Source organism: Syngnathoides biaculeatus, chromosome 18 (genome assembly GCF_019802595.1).
Source record: "Syngnathoides biaculeatus isolate LvHL_M chromosome 18, ASM1980259v1, whole genome shotgun sequence".
NCBI classification, from domain to species: Eukaryota; Metazoa; Chordata; class Actinopteri; order Syngnathiformes; family Syngnathidae; genus Syngnathoides; species Syngnathoides biaculeatus.
Window position 1 is genome coordinate 16,271,336 of NC_084657.1, and position 27,104 is coordinate 16,298,439.

The 27,104-nt window shown below is 41.3% G+C and overlaps 1 protein-coding gene and 1 long non-coding RNA gene across 5 annotated transcripts; one reads left to right on the forward strand and one right to left on the reverse strand.

Moving 5' to 3' along the window:
* Window positions 1-5,889: 5,889 nt before the first annotated feature.
* On the forward strand, window positions 5,890-27,104 carry cxxc5a (CXXC finger protein 5a). Of its 4 annotated transcripts, none has more exons than XM_061804083.1 (3): window positions 5,890-6,098; window positions 12,448-13,451; window positions 26,122-27,104. In XM_061804083.1, the coding sequence occupies exons 2-3, from the start codon at window positions 12,657-12,659 to the stop codon at window positions 26,164-26,166; spliced, it is 840 nt and encodes a 279-aa protein (XP_061660067.1). In that variant the 5' UTR covers window positions 5,890-6,098; window positions 12,448-12,656; the 3' UTR covers window positions 26,167-27,104. The 4 variants fall into 4 exon arrangements, with proteins under 4 accessions (XP_061660067.1, XP_061660069.1, XP_061660066.1 ...); XM_061804085.1 differs by lacking the exon at window positions 26,122-27,104 and adding an exon at window positions 16,171-16,372 and having other exon boundaries at window positions 5,891-6,323; XM_061804082.1 differs by having other exon boundaries at window positions 5,892-6,323.
* LOC133492119 (uncharacterized) lies at window positions 13,370-23,669 on the reverse strand. The gene is made up of 3 exons (XR_009792559.1): window positions 23,303-23,669; window positions 21,799-21,870; window positions 13,370-13,474 (listed from the first exon to the last, which is right to left on the reverse strand). It is a non-coding gene; the product is annotated as an uncharacterized LOC133492119 (long non-coding RNA).

A 27,104-nucleotide genomic window follows, 5' to 3' on the forward strand; every position in this document is an offset into this window, starting at 1 on the left:
CGACACCGAGATACATACATTAAAAAGTCCAAAGTGTAAATTAGAATATTTCCTAAAAAAAAATCTAACTGTTCGCGATAAGGCACGAGACGTTCACGAGAAGTGAGCATCACGTGACTTTGTTTATGTATGTCCGTGTGTGTGTGTGTGTGTGTGTGTGTCACCAAATTATCACGTTGCCCAATTTTTAAACATATTGAAAATCAAATGTATGTTATTTCAGCAAGCCAACATTCGAGGCTCCTACACAAACGAATTCACGTGATGATAATATGAATTGATCCTGTTTCAAAATAAAAGCAGACATCCACTCAAGAAGTTGAACTGCGTCACCGACAATGACGGCTCTACTCTATAGTCCAGTACCATTTTATCATATGATCAACACTAAACCAAAATTAGTGGGACCGTACACAAACAACAAGTCATTGTTTGGTCGACACAAGGTAGAGGGGTAACGGGAACAGATGGAGACACAGCTGAGCACAGAAGAAATAAAGAACATGGAACACAGGAAAGCATGAAACCAAACTAAACACAATGACAATTATGCTGGTGTTTGTATTTTGGACCAAGGACCGGCTGTCAGTATGTTCCAGACCAGTCCTATCCCTCAACCAACCACAGGCAGATCTATCCATCCATTCATCCATCCATCCATTTCCTATGCATTACTTTTCTTGTCCTCATCAGGGTCTCAGGTGAACCTGAGCCTACGCCATCCCCTCTGACTTCACAGGGCAGACAAACAACCATTCACACAATCACTCACACCTATGGACAATTTCGTCTATTTAGCCTGACACGCAAGGTGTTGTAAAATAGGAGGGAGCCAATATACAAAGAAAACTTAAAAAAGCACAGTAAGAACATACAAATTCCACATAGGAAGCTCGCAGCAAAGATTCAAAACCAGGGCCGCAAAGCTGTGATGCAGATGTGCAGACCAACCCGCGTACGACCCCCATAACAACAACAAAGATTGTCACACTATCAAGTTATGCCTCACTATCTCTGACTGGCTGTTCTCCTCATTCTGATTTCAAAATAATTAATACTAAACATTTTTATTCAGCTTTTTTTTTAGGAATAGTGTACTGTCAGGTCTTTTTGACAGGTTTAATATATATGACAGTGTTTTAAAAACTGTCACCGCTGCCTGCATGTGTGATTTTTCCTCAGCGATCTACTCTAGTTATGCTCGACATTCATAAATCTTAAATCTATTCAATATTACTTGTGTGTTTGTTGTTTGGTCAACAACAAGTTTGGCCGATCCATGGACTACGAAATCAGGACGGGAAATGGAAAGCAGATTTGGAACAAACCCTTGATCGGCGCTTTCTCCAGCGATACTTTCACTTGTGAATTTCTTCTGTTCTGTGAACAAGGTCGCAACTTATTAACCTATTCTTTGGAATTAAAATACCACCCTGCCATTTAAAAAAAAAAAAAAATCAAAGAAAGATAGCATTATATTCTATGGAATATAACGTTGGGGTTTAAATTGTGCAATTACTGTATGTACTGTAATATTTGTGTTGATGTGTGCCTTTGAAGGGCAATCACTTGACGAGAATCAGAAAATGAAGCTGTGGATGAAAACAAAACCAAAAAACAGCAGTCCGTTCACATCCGCCCTCGAGGAAACTGAAGTGAAAAAGTCAGCAGATTTATTTAAACTCCGGCTGTCTTTGTGGAAGTTTTACAGACAACAGACAAAAAAAAAAAAAAAAAAGAGAAGTCAGACTATTATGAAAGAATTCTTTATACTCTATACGCAGTCAAGTAAGTTCAGGGCCACTCAGCAGTGATCCACAGTGAAAATTGCTACTCAGCAAATATACCGCGAGATGGCGCCCTCGCTCTTTTTGTCCCCATGTGAACACATTAGTGCTTAAACTACTGTCGTGTCTTGTCAAATGAAAGCGTTGCTATTTTGTGTTCATCTTTGCATACCACATTTACCCTTCTTATCAACAGAGCAATGCTTCAGACCTGTTGATGCCACCTTAGCGCATTTGTGGGACCTCTTTCTTTCTAGTCCCACAATGGGACATACAACTTGAGTGAGGAGGCTGAACATGAGATGAGTTGGAGGATGAGTAATAAATCTGTCGAAACGGAGGCATAGTTGCTCATGAGACAGGCGGCCTCCGCATTTTGGAGCTCAAGCGATGCACCTGTGGTTTTACAAGGGAGAAAAATAAAGCAAGTCACACAATCCATGCTGTCACTTAGGGAACTCGGCTGATTGCGGAACACCCAACATTGGATCCCGAGTGAGAGTGGTGCGTCATTTAAGGTGCCGATACAATCGTGGTCTGATAAACTTGAAAGTAGTTGTGCTGTGCAACTAATGGTGCACTGAAAGAACTACTTCCAACATTACAGTACATATATGATAAAGGCCTCCAAGATGGACGTTGCCGTATGACTAACTCACATCATATAACTGAGCCTTGAACATGTATTACACACTAATTGATACAATAGATTTATAAAATGCAAGAACATTACTTTAACTTTATTGTCTTGTATGCCATTTTGTCATATCTTCCTCTTGTGAAATTATTGCAGTTTTTTTTTCCAGGCAGAAATAAGTCTAACATGTCCGTGAATGAGCAAAGTCCTGACTTTCTAGTGTTAGCCTTTGAATTTCTACAAAATATTAGCAAGTGATACTAATAGTAGTATATCATCATACAGTACTGCGATTGAGCAATAATTAATAAATATAATATATATAATATAAAAAATACAACAAATATTAAAAAAATGTCAAGTTTTTTTTTATCACATAGAACATACAAACAGACATTTATTTATCCTGTCAATATGGTCATGAAGTGACAACATGATCTAGTAAGTGTAAGAGCTAATGCTACGATAATATCATACATAATACAAACACGTTTTTCCCAACCAAAGTTGCAAATTTTAATAGCCAAACACAACACTGTAGTACAGTAGTTTGTACTTTACTAATCCAGCAAAATGTATTTTAAAATCTTTTAAGGGTTTAGTAAAGTCAAATTACTTAGCAAAGTGTTCAATCACAAGCAGATTCTGCATATTACAAATTAAGCTATTTAAAATACAGATTTGGATAAGCAATTAGTGCAAATGCATATTGCGTTTTGTAAATAAAAACAAAGTTAAATCGCCAACTAGTGGCCTGGCATGCATATTGCACTGGGGGGGGATTTTTTTGCAGGGTGGTGCGAACAGGATCATTTTGCTGGGAACATTTTCGCATAGATAGCCAATGTACTGTCTCTATTAATGCTCTCTAAATGTAAATATAATTATACCGCTTGCATTTTAGGATGAATAACTCACGTCCATACACTAATTGGGAACCTGTGCTATGATTTAAAGGGCCTGAGGGTCAAAGGCAAAGGAATGTTGTCAGGTCAGAGGTTCTGAATGTTAAAGGGTAGAGGTTAAGCAATGAAGGGAGCAAGTTTGTAGCGCAGCAATGGAAATCAAAAAGATGTTGCAGAAACAAACGACAACACAAGAAGCAAGGTCCTCTGAAGTGTTTACATACAGTTAACACCCTCTACAACATCCCCCGCTCCCTTCATCCCTTATAGAGCTCGTTTTGGGCCGCACTCAGGGGCTTTCCGATGGCGTCGGTCATGTGTGCAGCTGGGGATGAAGGCCACGCAACAGTGATCTTGCTTCCCCGGCTCAGGAAAGTACCGTGCCTCGCTGCGCACAACCAAAACAACAAAGAGCCAAGTGTGGTTGCAGCCTGCGGGGTTCACTGCATCCACCACAACACGTCCAAGAGTCACAGCTAGCTGCTCATAGCTGTCCACGCATGACTCGCCTTCTTCTTTTTGCCTTAACAATGTCACATCCCTCTTTTTCATAGCTGGGATGGAGGACATGGGAAAGTCAAAATGAAGAACACCTTCTACAAATTGCAAGTGGATGCAGCAAGGTGCTGATGCTGAGCTAAAATACAAAGACATCAATTTAGAACTAGATCTCTAATTAATCTTGCATATCTCACGATGCTCACTCCTTTTTCTGGAAGAAAAAAAAACCCTAGAAATGTTCAACTATTACATTTTTGGGCTTTAAAAATGAAGCAATCCCAGCATACAATGTAGAGGTAATTCATTCAAAGCAATCTGACTAGTTCACTAATCTCACATTTGAGGTTTTTATAGAAAAAATAACATTTCCATTAGGTGTTTTGCATTCTAAAAAAATATCTTGAACGAGTCAGATTTTCTTTGGTGATTTCATATACGTATTGTGAAGTGGCAACACAACTGAAAACAAAACTACCGCTCAAGTTTGGTCAGCAAGTCCACGTGACTGTTCCATATTTGCTTTCATATTTGTAACGGTATAGTGTTACTGGACACTTCATTAGGTACAGCATACAACTGCACAATCAAATGAGATTTAAAATCTGGAAAAAAAAACAAAAACAAAACCAAAACCTCAGGTTTTAAGTGTCAGGGAGGCAATACTGCGTCCGACAAGATTATATTTACTGGACTAAAACAGCACTGTACAATATAGGTGTCATATTCAATTAGACGAGTGTTTCCCAGCTTAATTGAGCCAAGGCACAATTTACATTATGGATATATATATATATATATATATATATATATATATATATATATACAGTATGACGGGACCCCAGATAAAAATGTGGAAAAAAATGGACATCCAGGTAGACAGAATTACTGTACTGTATGTACGTTCTGCCATCTAGTGGAAAAGTATTTTATTGTTCTGCCTTTCACTATACGTCCCGGCATAGATCGATGAACTTATATTGTAAATACTATTTTTAGACCAATCATGTTAATTTTTCCCCGTGCAAACCCGATGACCTCAACGGTTGGGAATCAAATTTGCAGAAGTTTAGAACTACTCAACGTTCTACTTTGGTTTGCACTTGTGTACCAAATGTTGTCATCGCATTTATTCACTGGCAATGCACCTATTTCATGCGAAATAAGTTAAATATGAAAACAGTGAAAGAGCTCTTTTGTGTCAAAATGGAACTGAGAATTTACATGAATGATTTAAATCACTTTTAGTCACTAACACGTTGAATAAGTTCTTCGGTTAGACTGCACTTATTGTGCGTGGCTATGGAAAGCGACGCCCGCGCGTAATTACGCACTCGGTGGCCTTTGACTTTAGTATTTGCCAAGTGAGTGTCATGTTTACGAGCCACAGAGAATATTTTGTTTGCAGGGAGGGTGGTTGGCCACTGTCACGGTTGGTACACACACGTACACGCACACGCACACGCACCCCCAGCCCCTTCCTCTCACACGTCCACTCTGCCTTCCACCCCCACTCTTTCTCCCCCGGCTGCTGTGTTCCGGCACTGGAGCCTCCATCGCGCGGCTCGATCGATTCTCATTGATTGTCCCTGACGAGCTGCTCCACTTTCTAGCCAATGTCAGCCAGTCTGCGATCGGGAAGGAGAGAAACCAAGGAAAATCTCTGCCGCCCTGGCGGTGTCATGTCCACACACTTGGGCTGAACGCCTGCCAAGCATCAGGGACGGTCCGAAGAGGCGGACTGGAGTCTCGAGCGAGGGGCCGGACGAGATGGAGGACAGGTCGGAGGGAGGGGGTGGATTATTACATCGCATTGATAGCTGAAGAGATTTCACTCGTTCACGTTTTTTTTTTTTTTAAATTTAAATACTGTGGAAACTTAATTTTAAAAAAATCTACTGGAGAGTCAACTATGGCTAACGTAATATGAATTCTTTTGTATTACACTACTGTATTTGCATACTTCTTAGTCGAAAACAAATCTTTCCAACTAGTGGTGAAGTTTGATTATTCCTAGAATATTTTTCATTTGAGTAGACGTTCTTCAAAGCCGCTGGAATGCTAGCCAGTCGATGTCCTGTGTCGCGCCGCGTCATAATCCGTTTCGGGATTTCCCGCAACCTCCAAAAATCTATGAAACGTGTTTCCATGTTCCTCTCGGCGAGTGGGGTTGGAGAGGTGGGATCGCGAGGACGGGAGAAGGCTGGCTGGCTCGGGGAACCCACGCGTCCGAGCCCCCACGGAAAGTCCGCCTTTGCCAAACAACTGACGGTGAATGTTGTTTTCTTTCTCTCGTCGTTTGTTCCGAGCACACGGACACGCGGCTGTGGGCTACTTGTGGAAGGAGGAGGAGGGGGGGATAAGCTTGTCTTTCCTTCCCGCTTTTGGGTGTTTTTTTGTGTGTCACCATTGCGCACGACAAGGCGGAGAGACGAAACGCTCGGACTGTGGGAGCCCCCCTCCCCTCACCCCTCCTCGTCTCGGATCTGATCTCTGGTAGGTGTCAATAATACGGGTTTGTGTTTACAAATAACATTGAATGGCAAGTGAGATAGAGGTGGCATGGATGATCTGGTGGCGTAGAGCTGGACCATATACTTTGTTAAAAGTCCAAAAAGTTGGCTGTCATCACCACAGGCTTCCCCCCCCCAAAAAAAAAAATGTTGGACCACGCCGGCACAGGGGGATCCGGTGCCGCAGATGGGTTTCGGCGCTCCAGACAAAAGCGGCGCTCATTTCCCAGCGACTCCCGGTGCGTTGTCTCGGCGCCACTGACGAGCTGCTCCCACTTTGTCACGAACAAGCTCGCCTTTATTTCCATGTGGCGGCGGCGGCAAGGATGCGCGCGGCGTGATGTGGACCAGCTGAAAACTTGAACGGTTTTCTCTGTGACCGTTATCGAAGCGTTGAGGGGGGTGCTTCCCCCCCCCCCCGACCTCCAAATGCAAACAAGCAGCATTAATGGTGCGTAAAAACAGCCAGGAAGTGAGCCTTTTCGCATTCCAGATGGCACATTCTCTCTTAGCTACGGATCAGTGTGCTTTTGTCCGAGCATGAGCAAGTTCTCAGGTGTCCTTCAACGCACCACCGGCATTATTTTTTTCAGCTTTTAGGTTGCTCGCCTCCAACTTTGTGTGCGTAAATGCAGGAGGGGGCGCAAGCACCGGATGGAGGCTGCGCGTGTTTTAGAGTAATCCTTGCCATCGTGCTTTTTAACTTCCTCTGTGTCTGTACTTGCGTTCGTGCTGGAGGGGGGGAGGAATTGAAAATGTGACGCTCGTCGTCGATAGCGCGTCTGCAGGGGGCGAAAGAAAGCGAGGGGGGTGTGGGGGTGTCTCATTATGTGTACGGCCAGCACTCATGCATAAAGTATTCCCGCGTCTCCACAAGTTGAATCACTTGCACAAGAGTTCGAGGCGGACTAAACCGGCATGGGGAGGGTGGTGGGTGGGGGGGGCGCTCTTGTTTGTTTTTAAATGCTGACTGCGATAACTCGCCACCTGCGCCCGCAGTGACGTCAGTTCCTCCATTTACTGCTGAATGCTCAAGAGACTGGGCATGGAGGTGGTTGATTGTCTAGTTAGGTGAAGACTGAGAAACGCATGGGTCCAACCTAATGAAGTGGTGCAGGTTTTTGTTGTTGTTTTTACCTCCTCACTCCATATTTCTGTCGTCCGGCTAGTCCAACACTATGACTTTCCAGTATTGGTCATACTGGTGTCTTACAAGAAGCTCAAAACGGACATCATGGACAGATATTGGATTACTCTGACATCATTATCGTGCTTCTCATACCCACAAAGGGTCCCATTTTCATAGTACTGTAAGGTATTATGATATGCCGAGATATAATAAGCAATATAGCTCACGATTAGATAATGTCATAGTGTTGCTGGACTTAACCCGCTTTAACCATGTACTGTAGTTAAAATGTTAATGGTTGGAATGGTTGGCTCTCCCAGCTCCATGTGAACATTTTGATTTGACACTACTGTTTGTAGTTAGGTCATAACCATTCCAAATAATTGATAACCCCTGAACTAAGTTGGGATAATTAAAAGATTGTTTAGTTGTTGGTTAGTAACAAAACCTGAGTAAAGTGCTCAACCATGACCCCCTGCTAAAAAGTACAAACACAAGGAAACCCTAAAATTATTTTTTTAATCATCTATTGATCAGTCAACCATGTCATCAACAGAACCCCACCACAGCTGCGTTGTCATTATGGAAAAAGAGTGGAAGGACACAGTATGATGTCGGATTGAGGAAGAGCATCTTCAAAAGGCATCGTGTTTTTACGAAAGAAATCATTGAGGTCTTAAAACTTAAAGCCTGTCGAGAGTTGCAAGGTGAATGTTGAATTAGACGTGCCGGTATGCTAATGTTAATCAATCTTATCCGATAGTTCACTCAGTCACAATGTTTCAACAGTATCACCCCTGAATTTTTTGGGAGAATCTTCCACTCCCAAGTCATTTTCACGTAAAATCGCAAAAGTCTTGATGGGCGTCATATGTATTCTCAGTATTTTAACATTGTATTTATTTTGCGTATATACACGGTAGCGTATTACAATCATGCTATTTGTGGGAATACAAGAGACGTGGCAAGTACGATACCATTGCCAGGAGCTGGCATTAAATTCACAAAGGGTTATGTACCTGAGTATTTCCTGGCTCAACAGTAACTTTCTGGAGCCTTCAGTGGTTGCCTGGCAACTGAAATGGTTTGGCACAAAAACGTGGTAAACAACAAATTGACGTTTTACTCCTGCAGTATGGAATAATTGAGTCGTGAGTTGTTAATTAGGGTGCTTGTGGGTGGAGTCAGTACTGCCGGATAGAGCCACATCTAATAGATGTTTGCAGACTCAGTGCTAACTTGGTTAACAAGCACATGGAAATACATCAAAGAGGGACACAAAAATGAGGAGACTTTAGATACGAATCACGAAAGAGAAAAACTAGGAATACAAATGTTAAAGTTTGTCATTGATAAAGTGTAACATTAGTATTAACATTATTCAGGGAGAAGAAAATTATTTTTCTGTAGAAAATCAACATATCTCCCAATTTATACATCCAGTTATCTGTTAATGCAACCTTTTAACTGTGCCAACTTCTTCATTCAGTAATACGATATTAGTGGTTAGTAAAACTTCACTTCGAAGTAAGGCGGTGTTTGTAATCACGCTACAAGTGAGTTGGCAAAAGTGTCACCAACTTGTCTACAATTGAACTTCAGTACCATGGTTATAAGAATAATTGAAGTTCATCTCCCGAATTTAAATACACTTTGTTTACAGTAATGACCAAACCTAACATAGATGCAGTGGGGTGTTACTGGATTGCCTCTTGAGTATGAGTGGCACATGCAGTGATGCTTTGTTTGCAGGGTCACTTCACTCGTTTAAGGCCACACCCATCTGCACATTTGTGGAGTCACAGGGTTAGTCATTGACCCATATTGACCATTTGGACCGTTTAGATCTAGGTCTGTATGCCTCGTTGATAATCCTGTACTGACACTCTCTGCAGTTACAGACAATTTAGAAAAACGTCCTATACGGCGGATATTCATTTGTTTTATGCTGACGCAGCATGCAAGTGTATGAGGGGTTTATATGTAACTACTAATTAAAGTACTGTCAATTTACAGCGACCAGAGGTGTAAAGCTTCAAACATGAACCGCAGTATCACGTCTGTACACAGGAAATTGAGTAAAAATGCCTCAAGTACAAAACTACACTAAATTATCTTGTTTCATTTGACACTCAGAAGCGGAGAACTGACGGTTGTGGTTTAGGAGGCAGTTCACATTAGGGCAGCATCGGCTTCAGTAAGTAATAGGTTGAGAGTATTTAAAACCCACGACGCTAGGTTGTTTAGCCCGGAACTGCGTACTATGTTCACAGTGCTGAGATGGTGACTGATACAATCCTGGGATTGAAGCTGTACCACAGACAAGATCTTGCTTTTCATGATTTCACATGAAAACGTTTGCACATAGTGTACTCTCATAACTTCATATGAGCAGGTTGAAGACCGAAATTTTAGACACGATGTGGGAAGTTGTTGTCATGATTCATTGTGAACTATCATTAAAATGTCTAAAGTATTAATAATAAGCCCCTAAAACAAGTGTTGAACTATTCAAATAGCAATTTTTAAATCAACCCAAGGATGCTTAACATTGCTTGATGGTACCGATGAACTACACTGTACAAAAACAAAGACTCACATTTATTAGCATTTTTAGGTCCCCAAAATGCAGTTGCACCTCAACAAAGGTCCAGTGCGTAACTAAAAAAGTTACCTTTGCCATGGCAACTGACAGGTCGCTGGGGTAGGGCTAAGCTTCAAAGCACAGGAAAAATCAGACACCAGGATGACCTTCCCTACTGTCTACTGTAAAGTGAATGAGATAATTTATGGTGGAAGCCTGCTCCTGTATTGGAAACAACTTAAAGAGACCACTTGAGGTCATAAACTCTTTAAGATAATTAGAATGTTGTTGTAAATATCTGGTCATGAAAAATAATGTATGTGAGGCACGTGAAATTCACATCACTATTCAGTCAATTAGGTTAACGCAGTCAGCGTAAAAACAGCTTACACAAATAAAATAAAATGAAATTTAAAAAAAAAAATCCATCCTTTTATGAAATTGCTGAAGATCTTTGGTGGAAACTATCCAATGTGTTGCCTTGTCGTTGTCAGTCGAAAGGTGTTCTCTGGACTGTCGCAGAGCAAGTCAGCAGTATCTATAAAAGTGCTGCGTCACTTCCACACTATCAATTAATGCTATGAAACAACCGCAGTGACAATACATGTCATTTTAAGACAAAATAAGGTGTCATCACTTGGTCGAGTTGGGAAGAATAGACGGCTATTTGGCCAGCTCACCAGCGGAATTAAACCATTACAGCAGATCAGACATTTTTTTTTTTTTTGAAAGTGTTTTCGCGGGTCCTCACTGCCAGTTTTGTCACTTTGTAGATGACTTGAGAACTCAATTATTCTAGTGATTGATTATATGCCAATTTATTAATCTCGTGGACCACTCCAGGCTTTTAACACGTTTACTGCATTTAGAACATTGATGAAGCGGCTGGATCTGAGCTGGATATTCTCCCAGGCTTTGATTAATCAAGAAATAGCGCTGGGCAAGTGCCCAAGATCGCCCGATTTACTTCTAGAGATTCACAGCTGCCAGAGTGCAACTCAGAGTGTGTGAAATTCAAATGTCTATCAATAACCACTTAGCCGCTTTTAACTACAAGAAAGTATTTAGAAATGACCACTAAATGTGTAATTTTTCTCATCCCTTTTCTTGTTATATAAAGCCTACACGTATCATTCTGTGATGACTCGCAGCGCTGTTATGCTTTCACCCGCAACTGCGCAGAGATGCAATTAGTGTTGAGATGCTTTGGGGAAACCGGACCCTGGTCAGTGCCGTAGTGGGAGAAACTGAAACTATGGGGCCGAGGGGCTGTGGAGCTGGCTCTGGTTCGCTGGCGCCACATCCCCCTGAGCTGGTGAGAATGTGGGGGCTGTGCTCTTGCCTTTGAAGCTTTACCTCCCACTAATTCTGGCCTTCCAATTTCCACACACTGCACAGACACCCCCCGCCCGCCGTCCTCTTCCCCTCCTTTTCCCTTTGTTTCCCTTATAAGGAATGGCCCGGCCATTTCCTCAGCTTTTCTGTGGGAGGTGGTGTGCTTGTTTGTGAACACGGACAGGTCAGGAGAATACGAGCATAGTTTGCCTTTTCATAGATGAGCAGCCACAGGAATTTCAAGCCAAGTGGATGAATGCATCTGTGTCCAGTGGGGAGTCTCACACTACCTGCCTGACGAATTGTCCTCTCACTCACGATTGTTTGATCCAACTACCACCAAATTATATTTTACAGGACGAGAAATGATTTCTAGAGGGGGAAAATTACAAGGAAAAGTCATACGTTTTAGGTACTGTTCAACATATTCTACAGTAGCTAGTCAGGTCATGATAAAAAAAAAAAAAAAAAAACTATGAGAATGAATTTTTAATTGCTTAGTATTTCTACTTCTATGCAATAGTCTTTTTCAAATATTGTAGTCCATGTGTTGGTTGTGACATGCCACAACATTATGACCACTTACACCAGATTTATCTTTTACCAGCACTAGATCAAATATTCTGGCATTACAAAGGCAAGAATGATCAGTTTTGAGGTATTAAATTGCCGAATATTAGTTAGCAGTAGTGCAGAACTGTAATGCATCATATTGAAAGGTCTGTTTGATATTTTGACAATTAATTGAAATGAGTCAAAAATATGACTGGAACAACGAACATCTTGGTAAATGAATAAATTCCTTCCTGACGGTGACAAAAACAGAACATTATTTTCTTTGTTAAGGCAGAATATTTGATGCAGCTCTAATATTTGATCTCATTTTATTGTGCAAGTGGTTATAATGTTGTGGCCATCAATATTGGGCATCTCAATAAGAAAGCTGTCATGTTACCTTGAATGGAAGCGTTTAAGAATGTGTTGGATTTGTTGAAATTTGACAAACGGAACTGGATTTTGATTAATTAGCACACTGTTCTCATCTCTCCATGTGTTAAGGTTCCAGATGGCCCATGGAAGAATGTGGATGAGGGTTTAGTTGTAGCGCAGGCAGAAGGCCTGTCTGTTGTCGGTTGGCTGATTAGTCCATCAAGGAGTAGAACCACTCTCACCAGGGCACAGAACGGACCGACAAAGGTTTCTCCTCGCTCATCCCGGCCCCCTTTCCACCCTCGCCCCCAACCCAGGCGGAACATACGCTCTGGACCATGTCGAGCAGGCTGTCCCAGGGTAGCCGGACTGAGGACCTGGAGCGGAGTAGCTGCAAACAGGACTCTCCAGTTATAGAACGTAGGAACCGCAGTGGCATCATCAGCGCACCCTTAAACAGGAGCCTTAAGAACTCCCGCACTCTCTCGCAGTACACAGCGGTCTCTTCTGCCACCACCAATGGACACAAAGACAGTCGTGAGACAAAGAGCCACACGGCCAAGCCTCAACCACCTCCGCCGCCCCAGCCCACTGTCTCTGCACTGGCGGCGGCCAAGTTGGACCGGACCTTAGAACAGGTTCTGGAGGGACAGAATGGCTTGCTGCACTTTGCCCAAGCAGCCGCATTATTAAAGCGGGCTGGTATGGAGCACATGCTCCTGCCTGGGGGCATGGGAGTGGGAGTTGGCGGAGGAGATGCAGGCTCGGGGGCTAGCGACTTGGAGGGTACGTCTGTCACGGATGCCGTAGGTGGTCCTGTTGACTTCCCATATGGAGTAGGGGGCGGCTTCCCCTTCAACCCGGGCCTTTTCATCATGACGCCGGCTGGAGTGTTTCTAGCGGACAGCGCGCTGCACATGGCCGGCCTGACCGAGTACCCGGCACAGAACGAGCTGGCTTCTGCCATCAATTCCGGTAAAAAGAAGCGAAAACGTTGTGGCATGTGCCCACCTTGTCGGCGACGGATTAACTGTGAGCAGTGTAGCAGCTGCCGGAATCGCAAGACGGGCCATCAGATCTGCAAGTTTCGAAAATGTGAGGAACTGAAGAAGAAGCCCTCTGCTGCTTTGGAGGTAAGAAGGTGTGATCCCTTCATCTGTAAATGATCACAAAAAAGGAAAAAAAAAATACAAAAAGTTAACAAATGCTTTGCAATGTACGGTTCCGACAAAACGTCTTGAGTCTGTTAAACTCCAAAAATAAGGAAACAAGATAATTGTAATTACGTATATTTGGCAAGCTAGTAGAGTGATTTTGAAAAGTTTCAAATGCAACGTACAATATTGTGAAAACAGTCCGAATTAATATGGAGTGTAAAAAACGCATATACTGGGCAGGATTTGAAAAGATATAAACATGCACACCAACTGCTTGTCTTCCTGGAGAGAACTTTGAATACGTGAATGAACACTGAGGTCATGTGACTTCATCGGATGCAGTAACAATGAAATATAAACGTTTCTCATTAGAGAACAGTTAAATCCACAAATGTTGCTCTGTTCCATTCTCACTGTTTTGACTGACTAGTGTTATATTTAAACACCAATGCTATCATTTAAATGAACAGTCACTTTGAGTTTGAGATATGTTTTCAAAGGCATATTATTACTCAAAAATGCTGTCATGTAAACCAACTAAAAACCAATTTTCCATTAAAGCAGACTTGTGTAAGTAAGAAGCACCTAAAACGGTGGCTGGCTCTTTAATTCTCAGATTAATGATGGAGGGTGGTGGTTTAGGTGAGTGGCATCTTTGGGTGGAGCAAGGAGTTGTGACAGGTGGCGTGCGGTCTGTAATACCGTAATCATAATCATCATTCACCACTGAGGTGGTTTCATTCACTGGTTGAAAAATTGCTACCTTCATTTGGGCATTTTCAGTTTAGTCACGTAGTGCTGACACACGTATGTAAATTCTTTTGGCTAAAATGTGCAGGAAAATAATGTTGCGTTGGTTGGCAAAGTGAGGGTAATTGTGTACAGTATGTGTTTGTGTGTAAGTATACATGCGTGCGTAAGTACGTGCGTGTGCATGTAATATGGTCCATCTGGCCTTGGCGCTGTCATCTGGAGCACCAGGTGTCAGTGTGGCACACGTGCCCCCTCCCCCTCTTTTGCTGCCCCTGTCCTTCTCTCCGGTGACACTCCCGCTCATCTAAATGGCTTTGGGGGGGGGGGAAAAAGTACTGCCCTTTACCTCTTTCGCTCCCTGTGGCTCAACCAAGCGCGGCTGCGGTGACAGAATGACCGATCATGAAATTAATTTTGGCAGATGTTCCAATCCAAAAAAGAAAACGAAGGTTCCTTATTTGTTGATGAGAGAATCGCTTAGCATATTATGATGCAAAGACTGCTTTTTCCCTGTGTGAACAAAGTACTTTTTGCGGGACTTAATTAGTCTAAGTATATATTGTGTTGTCAAATGTAAAGCGACACAAGGCCTGTCACTTCTGAGAAGCAATAAACCTCAAAAAATGTTTTTGGGGGGTTGAGCTCTGGACTCTCACGTTCTTTTAAGGCAAACATGTCCAACTATGAATTTATGGATCTTGCTTTGTGCACTGAGACACAGAAAGTGGTCTTCTACAAACTGTTCCTAGTACACCAGAAAGCAAGAGAATTGTTTGGATCAAGAATTAACAGTATTGTTACTTCAGTTCAGTTTTTAACTGACAAATTAACATATAGATCCCATGATATTTGTTTAAATAGTATGGAATGAGTCGTGTCTTTATGGTGGGTGCCCTTAAAAATTTGCCGGACAATAATTTACCCTTGAAGGACATCACCTCAGATGTGAAACCGACTGATTATTTCCATACTTTACAACTATGTTACTGGATTTGCAAGTGACGGGGTCGTGGTAATTAACCTGATGTTCACATCAGCGATGGCACACCAACGAAAGGGCTTGAATATTCATGAGTGCTGATGTTGACATGGGTCACCACGAAGCTCACGTCGTCACAGTCGAACGGCGCTGCAATTATATGAAATAGACTTTAATGATATCATAAACCTGCAGCGTGTGATAGCACTCTAACTGGCAGACGTATCGGCGTATTCATGAATTACAGAAATCTATATTCATTTAAATGTCTTGTCATAATATTCAACTATACCCGTGAAGCATATGTTCCTCTTTATGTTGGATTTCAATTTAATTAGACAAATTTGGCATAACAATAATTTAATGAATGTTATTAAAGGATTAGACAGTGGTATAATCCTCTAGTAATGTCAGTGAAACAAAAAACACTGTAGTGATAAAGAGCTGCACTTACATCAGTCCTGATATTGTAAAACAGTATACCTGTCATAAAGTAATTGAGCATTGAGTTAAAATAAAACGACACCGGTGTCACGTCACCAAAGATGAAAAATTATGAGGGTTAATGGGGGTACTAGATTGTCGCAAAAAAACACGTGACCGCTTGTTTTCATCAAGGACCCACTGGTTGTACAGCATTGTTTGAAGGGGAGTGATGTGAGAATCTAAAGAGGGTTATTATGTTAATCCGAATGTCACTGATGACGTAAAGATTAATACATATCATATATATATATATATATATATATATAATATATATATATATATTATATATATATATATATATATATATACCTAATTAAGACCCGCCTGTCCTTGGTGTAGGCAGTGTGGGTTCAGTTCCCTCCCACTCAGTGATGTTGTGAATGTGAGTGTGGATAGTTGTATGTGACTATACAGTATGTGCTCTGCGACAAACTGGCGACCAATTGAGGGTGTAATCTGGTTTTTTCCCAAAATCAGATGGGATTAGGCTCCAGCATCCTGCAACCGTAACCAGGATAAGCAGTATTGAAAGTGGATGGATTCATCTTTCAGGAATCACCTCTGTTTCTCTGTATAGTTGGTTAGTGACTGACGTGAATGATTATTAAGATAAATCTGTTCTCACATTGTTTAAAAAATGTTATTTACTCAAGATATACCTAATAAAAGCTGTTCCACAGTTGTGTAAATTGTCAGTGTTCCATGGTATGATCTGTCTGTGTGTATGCATCCCGCCGGCAAAACTAGATATTGTCTTAACAGGCTTTATTATTAAGTCAACAGCTCTTGTCCTGCAGGTGTTTAGATCACAGAACACAGCCTGGTCTGCACAGCCGGCCATAGAGAAGTCATCAGCACACGCCGAATGTCAAATGACGAGATGCATGACTGGTTGCTGCATTAGAGGCGAATAGTTATTTTTATTGCTACTTTCTCTCTCGCTCTCTGTCTCTCTCTCTCTCTCTCTCTCGCTCTCTCCGTTTAATGTAAATTTAGGGTAAATTGATAGTATATGCAGGCCAATTCTTGTCTGCCTGACAGGAATAAAGGCTAAGGGTTTTCAGGTTTTACCTGACTTCACCCAACTTTTCTGCGTTCGAGGCCTAAATTAGAAAAATAGTGTATACTTATGTATGTCCATAACATCAAAATGTACTACACAATGATAAAGTACACAAAAGACATGTACAGTACACAAATAAAGTAGCCCTTTACCTAGGAAGCGTCTGATTGCTTGAAGATTTAAAACAAAACAAAAAACGCTTATACAGGAATTAGTGAATCAGACAATTGCCTACAACACAAAAACAAGATGTAATCAGTTTTGAGTCTAGACATTTAGTTAACAAAACCTTGAGTATAAATACTGGGACCCACATCCTTTACACCTACAGAATGTGACATGAAAACAGTTTCCATTCCTCTTGGGAAGACTTTTAAGACTTGTCAATCAGTGCAGTGCATCCATCCATTGTCTGAGCTGCTTATCCTCGCAAGGTTGCAAGGAGGGCTGGAGGCTATCCCAGTTATCTTCAGCCAGGAGGTGGGCTCCACCCTGAACTGGTTGCCAGCCAGTCACAGGGCACACGGAAACAAAAAACATTTGCATTAACAATCATACCTAAGGACAATTTAGAGTCTCCAATTAATGCATCTTTTTGGGGTGTGGAAGGAAACTGAAGTGCCGGAGAAAACCCACGATTGCACTGGGAGAACATGCAAACTCCACACAGGTGGGGACCTGGGCCCTTAAAACTGTGAGGCAGACGCTCGAACCAGTTTGCCAACAGTGCCACTGTCATTGTAGCGCAATGATTCTCAAAGTGTGGTATGCGGTCTCTCTCTATTGATATGCAAGAATCCCTGAATTAAATGTGCAAAGTGCACATAATGATTCATGCTATATTATGTGCCCTAAACCTTTTTTTTTTTTTAATCCATGACATACATTTGTTGAGTGCCGCTGAGTTGCATTTTAATTAAGTAGAATAATTTGCATTTAATCTTTTAAAATTCCTTCATAAACAAAATCAAAGAACAATTTGCATTTAATCTTTTAAAATTCCTTTATAAAGAAAATCAATAAACTTGTCCAAAATATATTAATCCAATCATTAGGTACAGTTTCTGATTTCCCCATAATTAATCTGTTATTTGAACTGTATAAAATGCTTTACAATATTTATATGAAATATACATTTTAGGCGTAGACCATCTGCCTTCATTTAATTGTAGTCAATTAAACTTGGTATTTGGAGAGCTAAGTACTCAGTGGGACATGGTGTAAAAAGTTCGCGAACCAATGGTTTTTGGGATCCGCGCCTGTGGCGCATGCAAATAAATGATCGGCAGACATAAGTACCTGCTGGTCCCACACAACGTCGGCACCTACAAAGTATATTCAAGATAATGCTGATAGCTAATGTTAATCTGGGTATCCAACACTGGAGCTCTTCTTACATTGTGAAGGAGTTGGGCAGGATTGAAATTGAGCCAAACTGCCCCATCACAAAATTCATAGATCGCTTCCAGAAAATTTTCAGAAATAGGCAGCTAACAAAATATTTGTGTAATCTCACACTTACTGAATGGGCAGGTGCTTCAGAACTCCAACTGTTTGTACACAAGCAATTTGAAAAACTAATTTCTGTAGCGTGTCCGCTTTTGCATTCAGGGGGCACTAAAAGGTCAAGGCCACCCTCATAATCGATACATCTAGTTGATAAAAAAGAATGAGCAAAGACCCTTCCCTCCCCCCCCATTTTTGTAGGCGTGTGTGAGCTATAAGAACACCGGTTATAATGACTTGGCCACAAATAAACAATATATAACTGGCAGAAATGAACAGTTTTTCCATAAAGTCAACCTTGTGCTGAGTTTCTTTTCATTATTGAAATTGCTAACATGCAGTAACATTCATGAAACATTTTATTTCGCCGCATTTGCATTGAAAGGTGACTCTGCGTCCCTCCAAGTTCCGAATCTGCATATGCGTCAATACACAAGCTCAGTCCAGCGAGCAGGGTGCTTAATTTAAGGGTGTTGACGGCAGCTCAAAGAAGAGCGTAAAAATCGGAAAGTGAGGGGGAGTTTGCGTGCTGAGGCCTTTGCCACCTCGCTGCTCGCTGGCACAGAACGTCTGGATTTATTATGAGAATGCAACGTTTGAGAGAGACTTGTGGAAAGGGAGTATGTTTGGGATGATGTACATGTGAAATTCCTCCATTTGTGTGGATGTCTGCAGTGTTCTTCAACTATTAAACATATTTGTACTTTTCATTATAAAATTAACCAACTGTGATGGTTAATATAATATAGCTAATATAACATCTTAGCCTGATATATAATTTGAATTTTTGCATCATGAGACTAGTTTTGTTCTATCAGGAACCCCTTCTGTATGAATGGTTATAACCCAAACTTTCCTATCCCCAAAACCTTGGTCAGCAGATGCTCATAGAGATTGACAGCCATGCCGACTGGCATCAAGACACATGGCACATGTGGACTTGTTTCTAAGTAGACTGTGGGACAAGTTACATCAGGAAGACACGTGGGGAAAGATGGCTACGATGAACATAATTTACTAAAGGCAACATGGATCATCAATATTTATCCAACTATAATCGTTGAACTGATAAACCTCACCATTCAATAGACAAAAGACAAATTCCTTGTGTGTCTTGTCACATTTGTTGGCTAATAAAGCTGATTCTAAGTAGGCCTACTACATTGCAACCTTAATTGCATGCTTGAAGTACTTCACCTGCTTGAGCGCTGCTCATGAGAGAGAGTGCAAGAGAGAGAGAGAGAGAGAATGAGAGATCCGTCCTCCAACAGTGGCGAGAAAGTTTACTGACAGGAGCGGGAAAGATGCCGCTCGTCTGAATGTGGCTGACGTACCTAAGAAACCACGCATGTACAAGATCATTTCGAACAGTGGCAACGGAAATTTCAAAAAAAAAAAAAATATATGAATACGCATGTGTTTCACACTGGTACACTGTGTGTGTGTGTGTGTGTGTGTGTGTGTGTGTGTGTGTGTGTGGAGGGGGGGTCAGTCACATGGCATGTGGGTGTTGAGTCACTGATTGTAAATTTTACGTGATTATCCAGTTCAGTGGCTTTCGGTTGCATCGCTCAGTGTGCGATAGGCCTGTGAATGTCAGGCTTCTTCGCCTAAAAAATTGTGGATTTCTGTTTTATCGCTCGTCTCTTAACTTTATCTTTTGATTTTTTTTTTTTTTTTTTCCAAAATCTCCAAAACCCCTTTCCCATGTTAATATGAGGTTTTTTTTTTTTGCAGAATTTTAGGGTAAAATTTATTCCATTTTGGAATGAGGTTCTAACATAAAGTCTAAAAAAATGCTGATAATCGCTTCCAAATTCTTTGGATACTCACCACTTATAACATAAAGTTATATCGTATAAAGAATTATAAACTATTAATTTGACAATATATTATTGTCATGTGCAGTAAGGTAGAATGAAAAGGCATATTAATGACGCTGTTTGATTTCCATTGCGAGCTCCAGTTGCACCGTAAATTACAATTGTAAACATTTTTCAAACCAGAGACAGAAAATTAATCACTTTATCGAGGCAGAATTTTGATGCAGCATTTGTATCACCGAATTAATTTGGCTCTTTAAACGTACCTGATGATGTGGTCAGTGAGTTTTTATCCTGCTTCAAAAAACCGACTGCAAATGCCGTGTGTCAGGAGAAGAGAGGAAAACCTATTATTAAGTTTGTCATATGAATCGATGATCATGCTGTTGATGTGTGTGTGAAGACAGCCGGCAAATGTCGGTCAATTTGTGTTCAATTTGTGTTTTTTTTTATTCGTTTTAGAATAAACGGTAATTCCCGGCCTACAGAGTGCACCTGGTTACAAGCCTCCCCGAGTACATTTGTAAAGGAAATACCATTTGGTACATACATACGCCGTAGCTCTGTCAAAGCCGCAAGTGCCCACATTGAAACACGAGATATTTACAAAGAAAAACGGTACACAGAAAGAGTTTAATGCTGGCGCCGCGCTAACGCTGACATGGCCGTTAAAATAAAACTTACCGGTAAATATCACTAAGACACGCCAGTAACACAGCAGCAACACACTAGCACAGCGCTAACGCTAGCGCAGCGCTCACAAAAGTCACTTCCGCGGCACGTATATTACACCGGTCTCATTCTTACCTTTTCTGCTCAAGTGTCCCGCTGCGGCCGTCAGAAAAAAATGCACAAATTAGCCGCATCACCGCATAAATTGCAGGATCGAAAGCGTGTGAAAAAAGTTGTGGTTTGTAGGCCGGAAATTACGGTACATTTGCTGCTCATTGTAAATCCCAGTTAAAAGATATCTGATTCATGGCAGGGCGGCACGGTGAAGCGGCTGTAAAACGTTGGCATCACAGTTCTGAGGAACCGGGTTCAATCCCGGCCACACCTGTGTGGAGTTTGCATGTTCTCCCCGTGCCCGCGTGGGTTTCCTCCGGGCACTCCGGTTTCTTCCCACATCCCCAAAACATGCAACATTAATAGGACACTCTAAATTGGCCCTAAGTGTGATTGTAAGTGCGAATGGATGTTTGTTTCTGTGCCCTGTGATTGGCTGACAACCAGTTTAAGGTGTACCCCGCCTCCTGCCCGTTGACAGCTGGGATAGGCTCCAGTACGACCCTTGTGACGATAAACGGCTTAGAAAATGGATGATTCATGGTAGCTTTATTTGACTAAAAGGAATTTCTCCCAAATGCCATTACGAGTTGGAATTACCCCACTGTGTAGGCAATTACACAACAGAATACTGAATAATGGTCACTTCATTGTGTTATTGACAAATTGTTATCCTATGCTAAGAAAATTGTCACCTTTTTTTTTGGTGGGGGGGGGGGGTCGATTGTAGTGATTGGCCACTTCGCAACCACAGTTCCCATCTGCTTGAACCAGTGAAATCAGCAATAGCAGAGAAAGTTTTTCCCCCCATTTGCTGCCATTTCACATTGATTGCACATAGTTAATGAGGAAATGCAGCAGTTAAAGTTCAAGTGATGAATGTGTTTTTCTCACCACGTATTACGACACACTAAATCCAGACCTTACCGGCTTTTTGACATCAGCGGCGGCGCCAGATGTTGCGGCTGTCCTCCTGGCTGTCTCACCGCCTAAGTGCTTCTGGAGAAAGGTCGTCACAGAGACACATGAGGGGTTAGCAACACAGACCGTAAAATAATTCCAGCAATATGCTGCCTGTGAGGCTTACCTTATGGTTCATTTTTATCATTACTTAAGCAAGAATTCATCTATTGTTAGTGATATTCTTTACAAACAGTAAGCTGTAACAGATTAAATGAGTTGCCCTAAAAAACGTGAATGCGAAGGCGATTTTTCCCATCACAGAGCTTGCCAACATAATGTCATTTTTTTCAAAACCATTCATTACAAATAACCTGTGTTAGCCAATTAATAGATTATTTTTATATGTAGCTTCCGTAATTCAAAGTGCAGTCCTGATGATGTGCACTACTTCCTCTTGTAACATGTCTGTGAACAGAGAGTCGCTAGTTTACAAAAGCACAGTCACTCTTGCCAGTTTTGCAATTTGTGCACATTAGTGACTTTCCCGACTCCTTTAGCAACTATTTTTTCCAAACAATTTAATTCCTGGTTTTGAACTTTCATTCTCACTTTGAACTCTATTCCGGATCACTAGAAACTTGGAAGGGAACCACTGAGTCAAATACACTGAATATTTCCAAAGACTTTGTGCCATTACATAAAAAAAAAAAAACCCTCAAACATATATGTACAGGTAAAACGTACAATGTGTTTACATACAGCACAAAAATATTTCTATCTGTTGATACTAGTTGACGCTAAAAAAAATATGGTATCAAGAGAAATGAGCGAATCGTAGAGGTGTGTGTGGGGTCTTGAGTCATCGGATGTTTGTGAAATATAATTTTATTTCAGGGTGTTAATACCCAGCCCTGCATTAAACAAAACTTTGATATATTTTATCTCAATTTTGTTCATTAATTTAAAGTTGATTCACAAACGTTCTCAGAACAAATGCCCTGCCATGAATGGAAGTGTTCTCAACCATGAGTTAGTATGTTAGTTTGGAAGAATAAATTAAAAAAAAATTTTTGGCAATATAATAAATGAATAAATAAACTATCGGGACCAGACATTTGAAATGCACAACATTTTTCTGGCCACATGTGTTTCAGCTCGAGCCAATGTTTAGTACAGAAATAATTTAATGATGGTTGTAGTGGTTATTATAAAGTTGTTTTTTTTTTTTAAAACGTGCTGGAATTTGTAGTTTTCAGGGAACACGTTTTGGTGTACTAACTGAAGGGCACTGTAACTACGAGGTATTAGTTTTCACTTTTTAATTTATTATTGTAGTACTGTATACAGTTATGTGAAGTATAATGTCCATCTTACTGAGAAGAGACCATGATGTATCACTAGGTAACTAGAAATCAGCCAGTGAATGAATGAAAAACTATTAGCCAAATAGCACACAACAAATATATGAAAGATTTTGGATATTGACGTTTCCATGAAATGCAAAGCAAGTAAAAAAAAAAAAAAATACCTATGAAATGTTATTTATTCTTGATCCCTTGTTGTGATTGTACAGCATTGTTTGCAAGAATATGCAACACAATCTGCTGGCATCCTTGTTCCTTTGGTTTGGTTGCCGTCCACGCATGGAATAAATACACTGACAACTTTGACCTCTTTAGCTTAGCGTTGCCATAGGCATGCAGTTCAAAGGAGGAGTCATGTTTACACATTCATACATGTGGGACCCAATGCTAATACTAGGCTGGTTTCTTTTTTTCTAATCAAAAATGACCTAAAATGATTGTAGACTTGTTGTCAATTTCAAATGTAATTCAGATACATTTTCGCTAGTACAAATACATTATTTTTCCTCATCATTGCCTTGATTGTTTTCACCTGCTAGAACTTTCTGAGGACAAAGGACCCGAGTTGTAGGGGCGGGGTGCCTTTGTAAGTGCCTGAGTGGAAATTATTTTTACACAGCTTTTCTGGCCTGATGAAGTGTTTCAGTTTAAACCCAATGAATGTACAGAAATCACTACATCTTGTTGTACCAATAATATTTATGTTATTAAAAGGAATGCTAGGATTTTTAATTGTAGTGGAAAGGCAGCGTAAGAGTAAATTACGTTTGTTTCCCGCAAAACATAGTAAAGTCATGTTTTTGCGAATGGACATCTCAGCTACTTAGCCTTAAGAAACTAGATTTTTTTGTCAGTATTTTTTTTTTTTTGTTAATGAATAGTATGCTGCATCGGTTAGCGTGTGTGCCTCACAATCCTGAGGTTCTTGGTTCAAATCTTGGATCTGGCTGTCCATGTGTGAAGTTTGCATGTTCTCCATGTGCTCATGTAGGTTTTTTTTCTGGCGACTCCTGCATCCTCCCACATCCCCCATGCAACCCCTCCCTATGAAAATGCACAACTAAATTGCCCATACGTGTGAATGTAAGTCTGAATTGTTATCCTGCAACTGGCTGGTGACCAGTCAAGGGTGTAGCCTCATTCTTTCCTATTCATCAATTATCTAAACCGCTTATCCGCGTTATGATCATGGATGAGCTGGAGCCTGTCCCAGCTGATTTTAGACGAGAGGCGATGGCCACCCTTAACTGGACCCCAGCCAATTCCAGGGCAAAGAGAGAAAAGAGCCATTCACACACATTGAGAATCACAACACGGGAATTTACAGTCTCTAATTAATGCATTTTTTTTTGGGGGGGGGGGGGGGGGGGGACTGTGAGGCAGACGCTCTGTTTCGTCCACCCGCATTGGAACATTAGAAATTAGTCCATTTGATTTTGGGTTCAAATTCAAGGTTTCAATATTTTCTATGTGCTACTAAATACTTTCAAATAACTAACGAAGGTTTAAAGGTTAGCGCTCCGGTGGGGCAGCTGGTAAAGCGTTGGCCTCACAGTTCTGAGGTCCTGGGTTCAATCCCGGCCCCGCCTGTCTGGAGTTTGCATGTTCTCCCCGTGCCTGTGTGGGTTTTCTCCGGGCACTCCGATTTCCTCCCACATCCCAAAAACATGCAACATTAATTGGAAACGCTCTGTGTGATTGTGAGTGCGACTGTTTGTCTTGATGTGCCCTGCGATTGGCTAGCAACCGATTCGGGGTGTACCCCGCCTCCTGCCCATTGACAGCTGGGATAGGCTCCAGCACTCCCCGTGACACTCGTGGGGATAAGCAGCAAAAAAAAATGGATGATTTGAAGTTTTTAAGGTTCGAATCTGATGTCAGTGGTAGTCTGCGAACAGGAACCATGTGTCACGTCTTTTACTTTTTGTTGTTGTTAAACAGACGTAATTGCTGCGCATTATTTTATTTGCATGCCCGACTCCTTAAACAGTCTGCTGTCTGTCGCGATAAAAACGAGACGCTGAATGCATCACACAAGAGAATTTCAGTCAATAATCTCACCGTACAGTGTGACTGCAGGAGTGTATTATCGCGCCGGCGTGTGTGGAGGTGTGTGATTGTACTTGAGTACATTTTGGCTTTGGTGTGAGAGTCTGTGTGGGTGCATGAGCTCTTCCTGCCTCAGCCGGCGACTTGGACTTTGGAGGACGCTTGCCACGACGACATTGTCTTTGTCCGTCGTGATTGGCGGACCGCCGCACAGCCTTGCGGCGGCGTGCGTACGTGCCACCCCTGTCGTGCAGGTAGCCACAGCGAGGGATGGTGTAGAGGGTTTGCTGTGCTGGTGGAGAGTGGCATCGTCATTAATGATGGCGTGGGAGAGCGACGCGTGTGGCGGCTAAATAATAAATGTGGCCTATCGGTTTTTGTGTGAAGCCTTTTTCCTGCGTCTAATGGCTCGTACACATTTCACCACTCACGCTGAGAATGGCATGTCATTTATGAACCAAAATAGCAAACAAGCATAGCTTTCACTCTAAATTTGGCAGTGTAAGTACTGATGTCTGCACTCACACTAGTGAAAAACAACAACATTAAATTACAGTAATTCGGACGTAAAAAAAATTGTTCTAAATCATTGCAGTTGGGAATATAAGAACGTTTTTGTTTTTTTTTTTTACACTTGAATATTCAGATAAATGTAACATTTCCCATTTACTGTTTAGAGTGAAAGGACAAATTTTGTACATACTAAAAAAGTCATAATATAGCCAGTGGATATAAAAAGTCTACACCCCCTTGTTCAAATGGCAGTTTTTTGTGATGAATAAAATCAGTCAATGAATATGGGCTACAATCTGTATTTTAAATCAATATATCTGCAGTATAAACTATACTCTATGAAGGTCACTGCCTTTCATGACTAATTTCAATCTTGTCTTTCATCTTCTCCCCTCCCCTTCTCTTCTTCTGTTTTTCCAAGAAGGTGATGCTTCCAACAGGAGCGGCGTTCCGGTGGTTCCAGTAGAACTTCTCCTCCAATCCCCCACCCAAAGCTCTGCCATCAAGTGCAATGCCAACTCTTGGGTTGTCTCTGGAAAGCAGACACTGGCTACTAAAAAACAACAAAACAACAACAAACAAACAAAAATATTATAGAAAAGAACAAAAAGAAAGCAGAAAAACAAGATCTGTGGGGTAATGGATGCTCCTACTTATTCCTTGAACCAAAAATGAAGCGTGATGAAAAGCATCTATGGAAACTTAAATTCCCTTTTCTATGTTTCCATTTTGGTACCTTTTGTCCTTTTTCCAGCAGCTTTTTTTCCATGTCACCTGAACACGGAACTGTTTATTGCCAGAAGCAGAAATGATGGGCCCCAGTGTGGACAATCAACTAATTTCTGTGTTTGGTGTTAATGTTGTTCATGTGTGGAAAGATACAGTACTTGTGTAGAGAATGTACTTTTACAGCTATATATTTTAAAACTAGTGGCAAACGGCAAACATTCTTGTAATTCACCCTTTACTTTGTTCAAAACAAAAACCTTTGACCACCGGCAAACAACAAAATGGTTTTTCAACCGACGTTCACATTCGGATGCTGTAAAATCCCAACATCCAAACAGGAAACAGAAGCTGCGACTCCGCCGTAATATCGTCCGTCATCATCAGCCCTCGTCTGCATTTCCAAACTACTTATTTTGGCCCCTACTGAGCATGCCGCGTAGCATGCTATCTGGCCAATAGCACTAAGAGACAGCACTTGCTCTGAGTCTACCCTACTGAACGCACTGATGAGAAGTTTTTTTTTTTTTTGTATTTGTTTAATTTGTTCTATTTTCATGATTTTTGTTATGTTCTTGGGTAGCTGCAGCTCTTAAGAATAACCAATCTTTGTATTTGTTTAGGAAATTGGACTGGTTTTTGTGAATAAAGAGGAATGCATGTATTCGTGTCGACTGT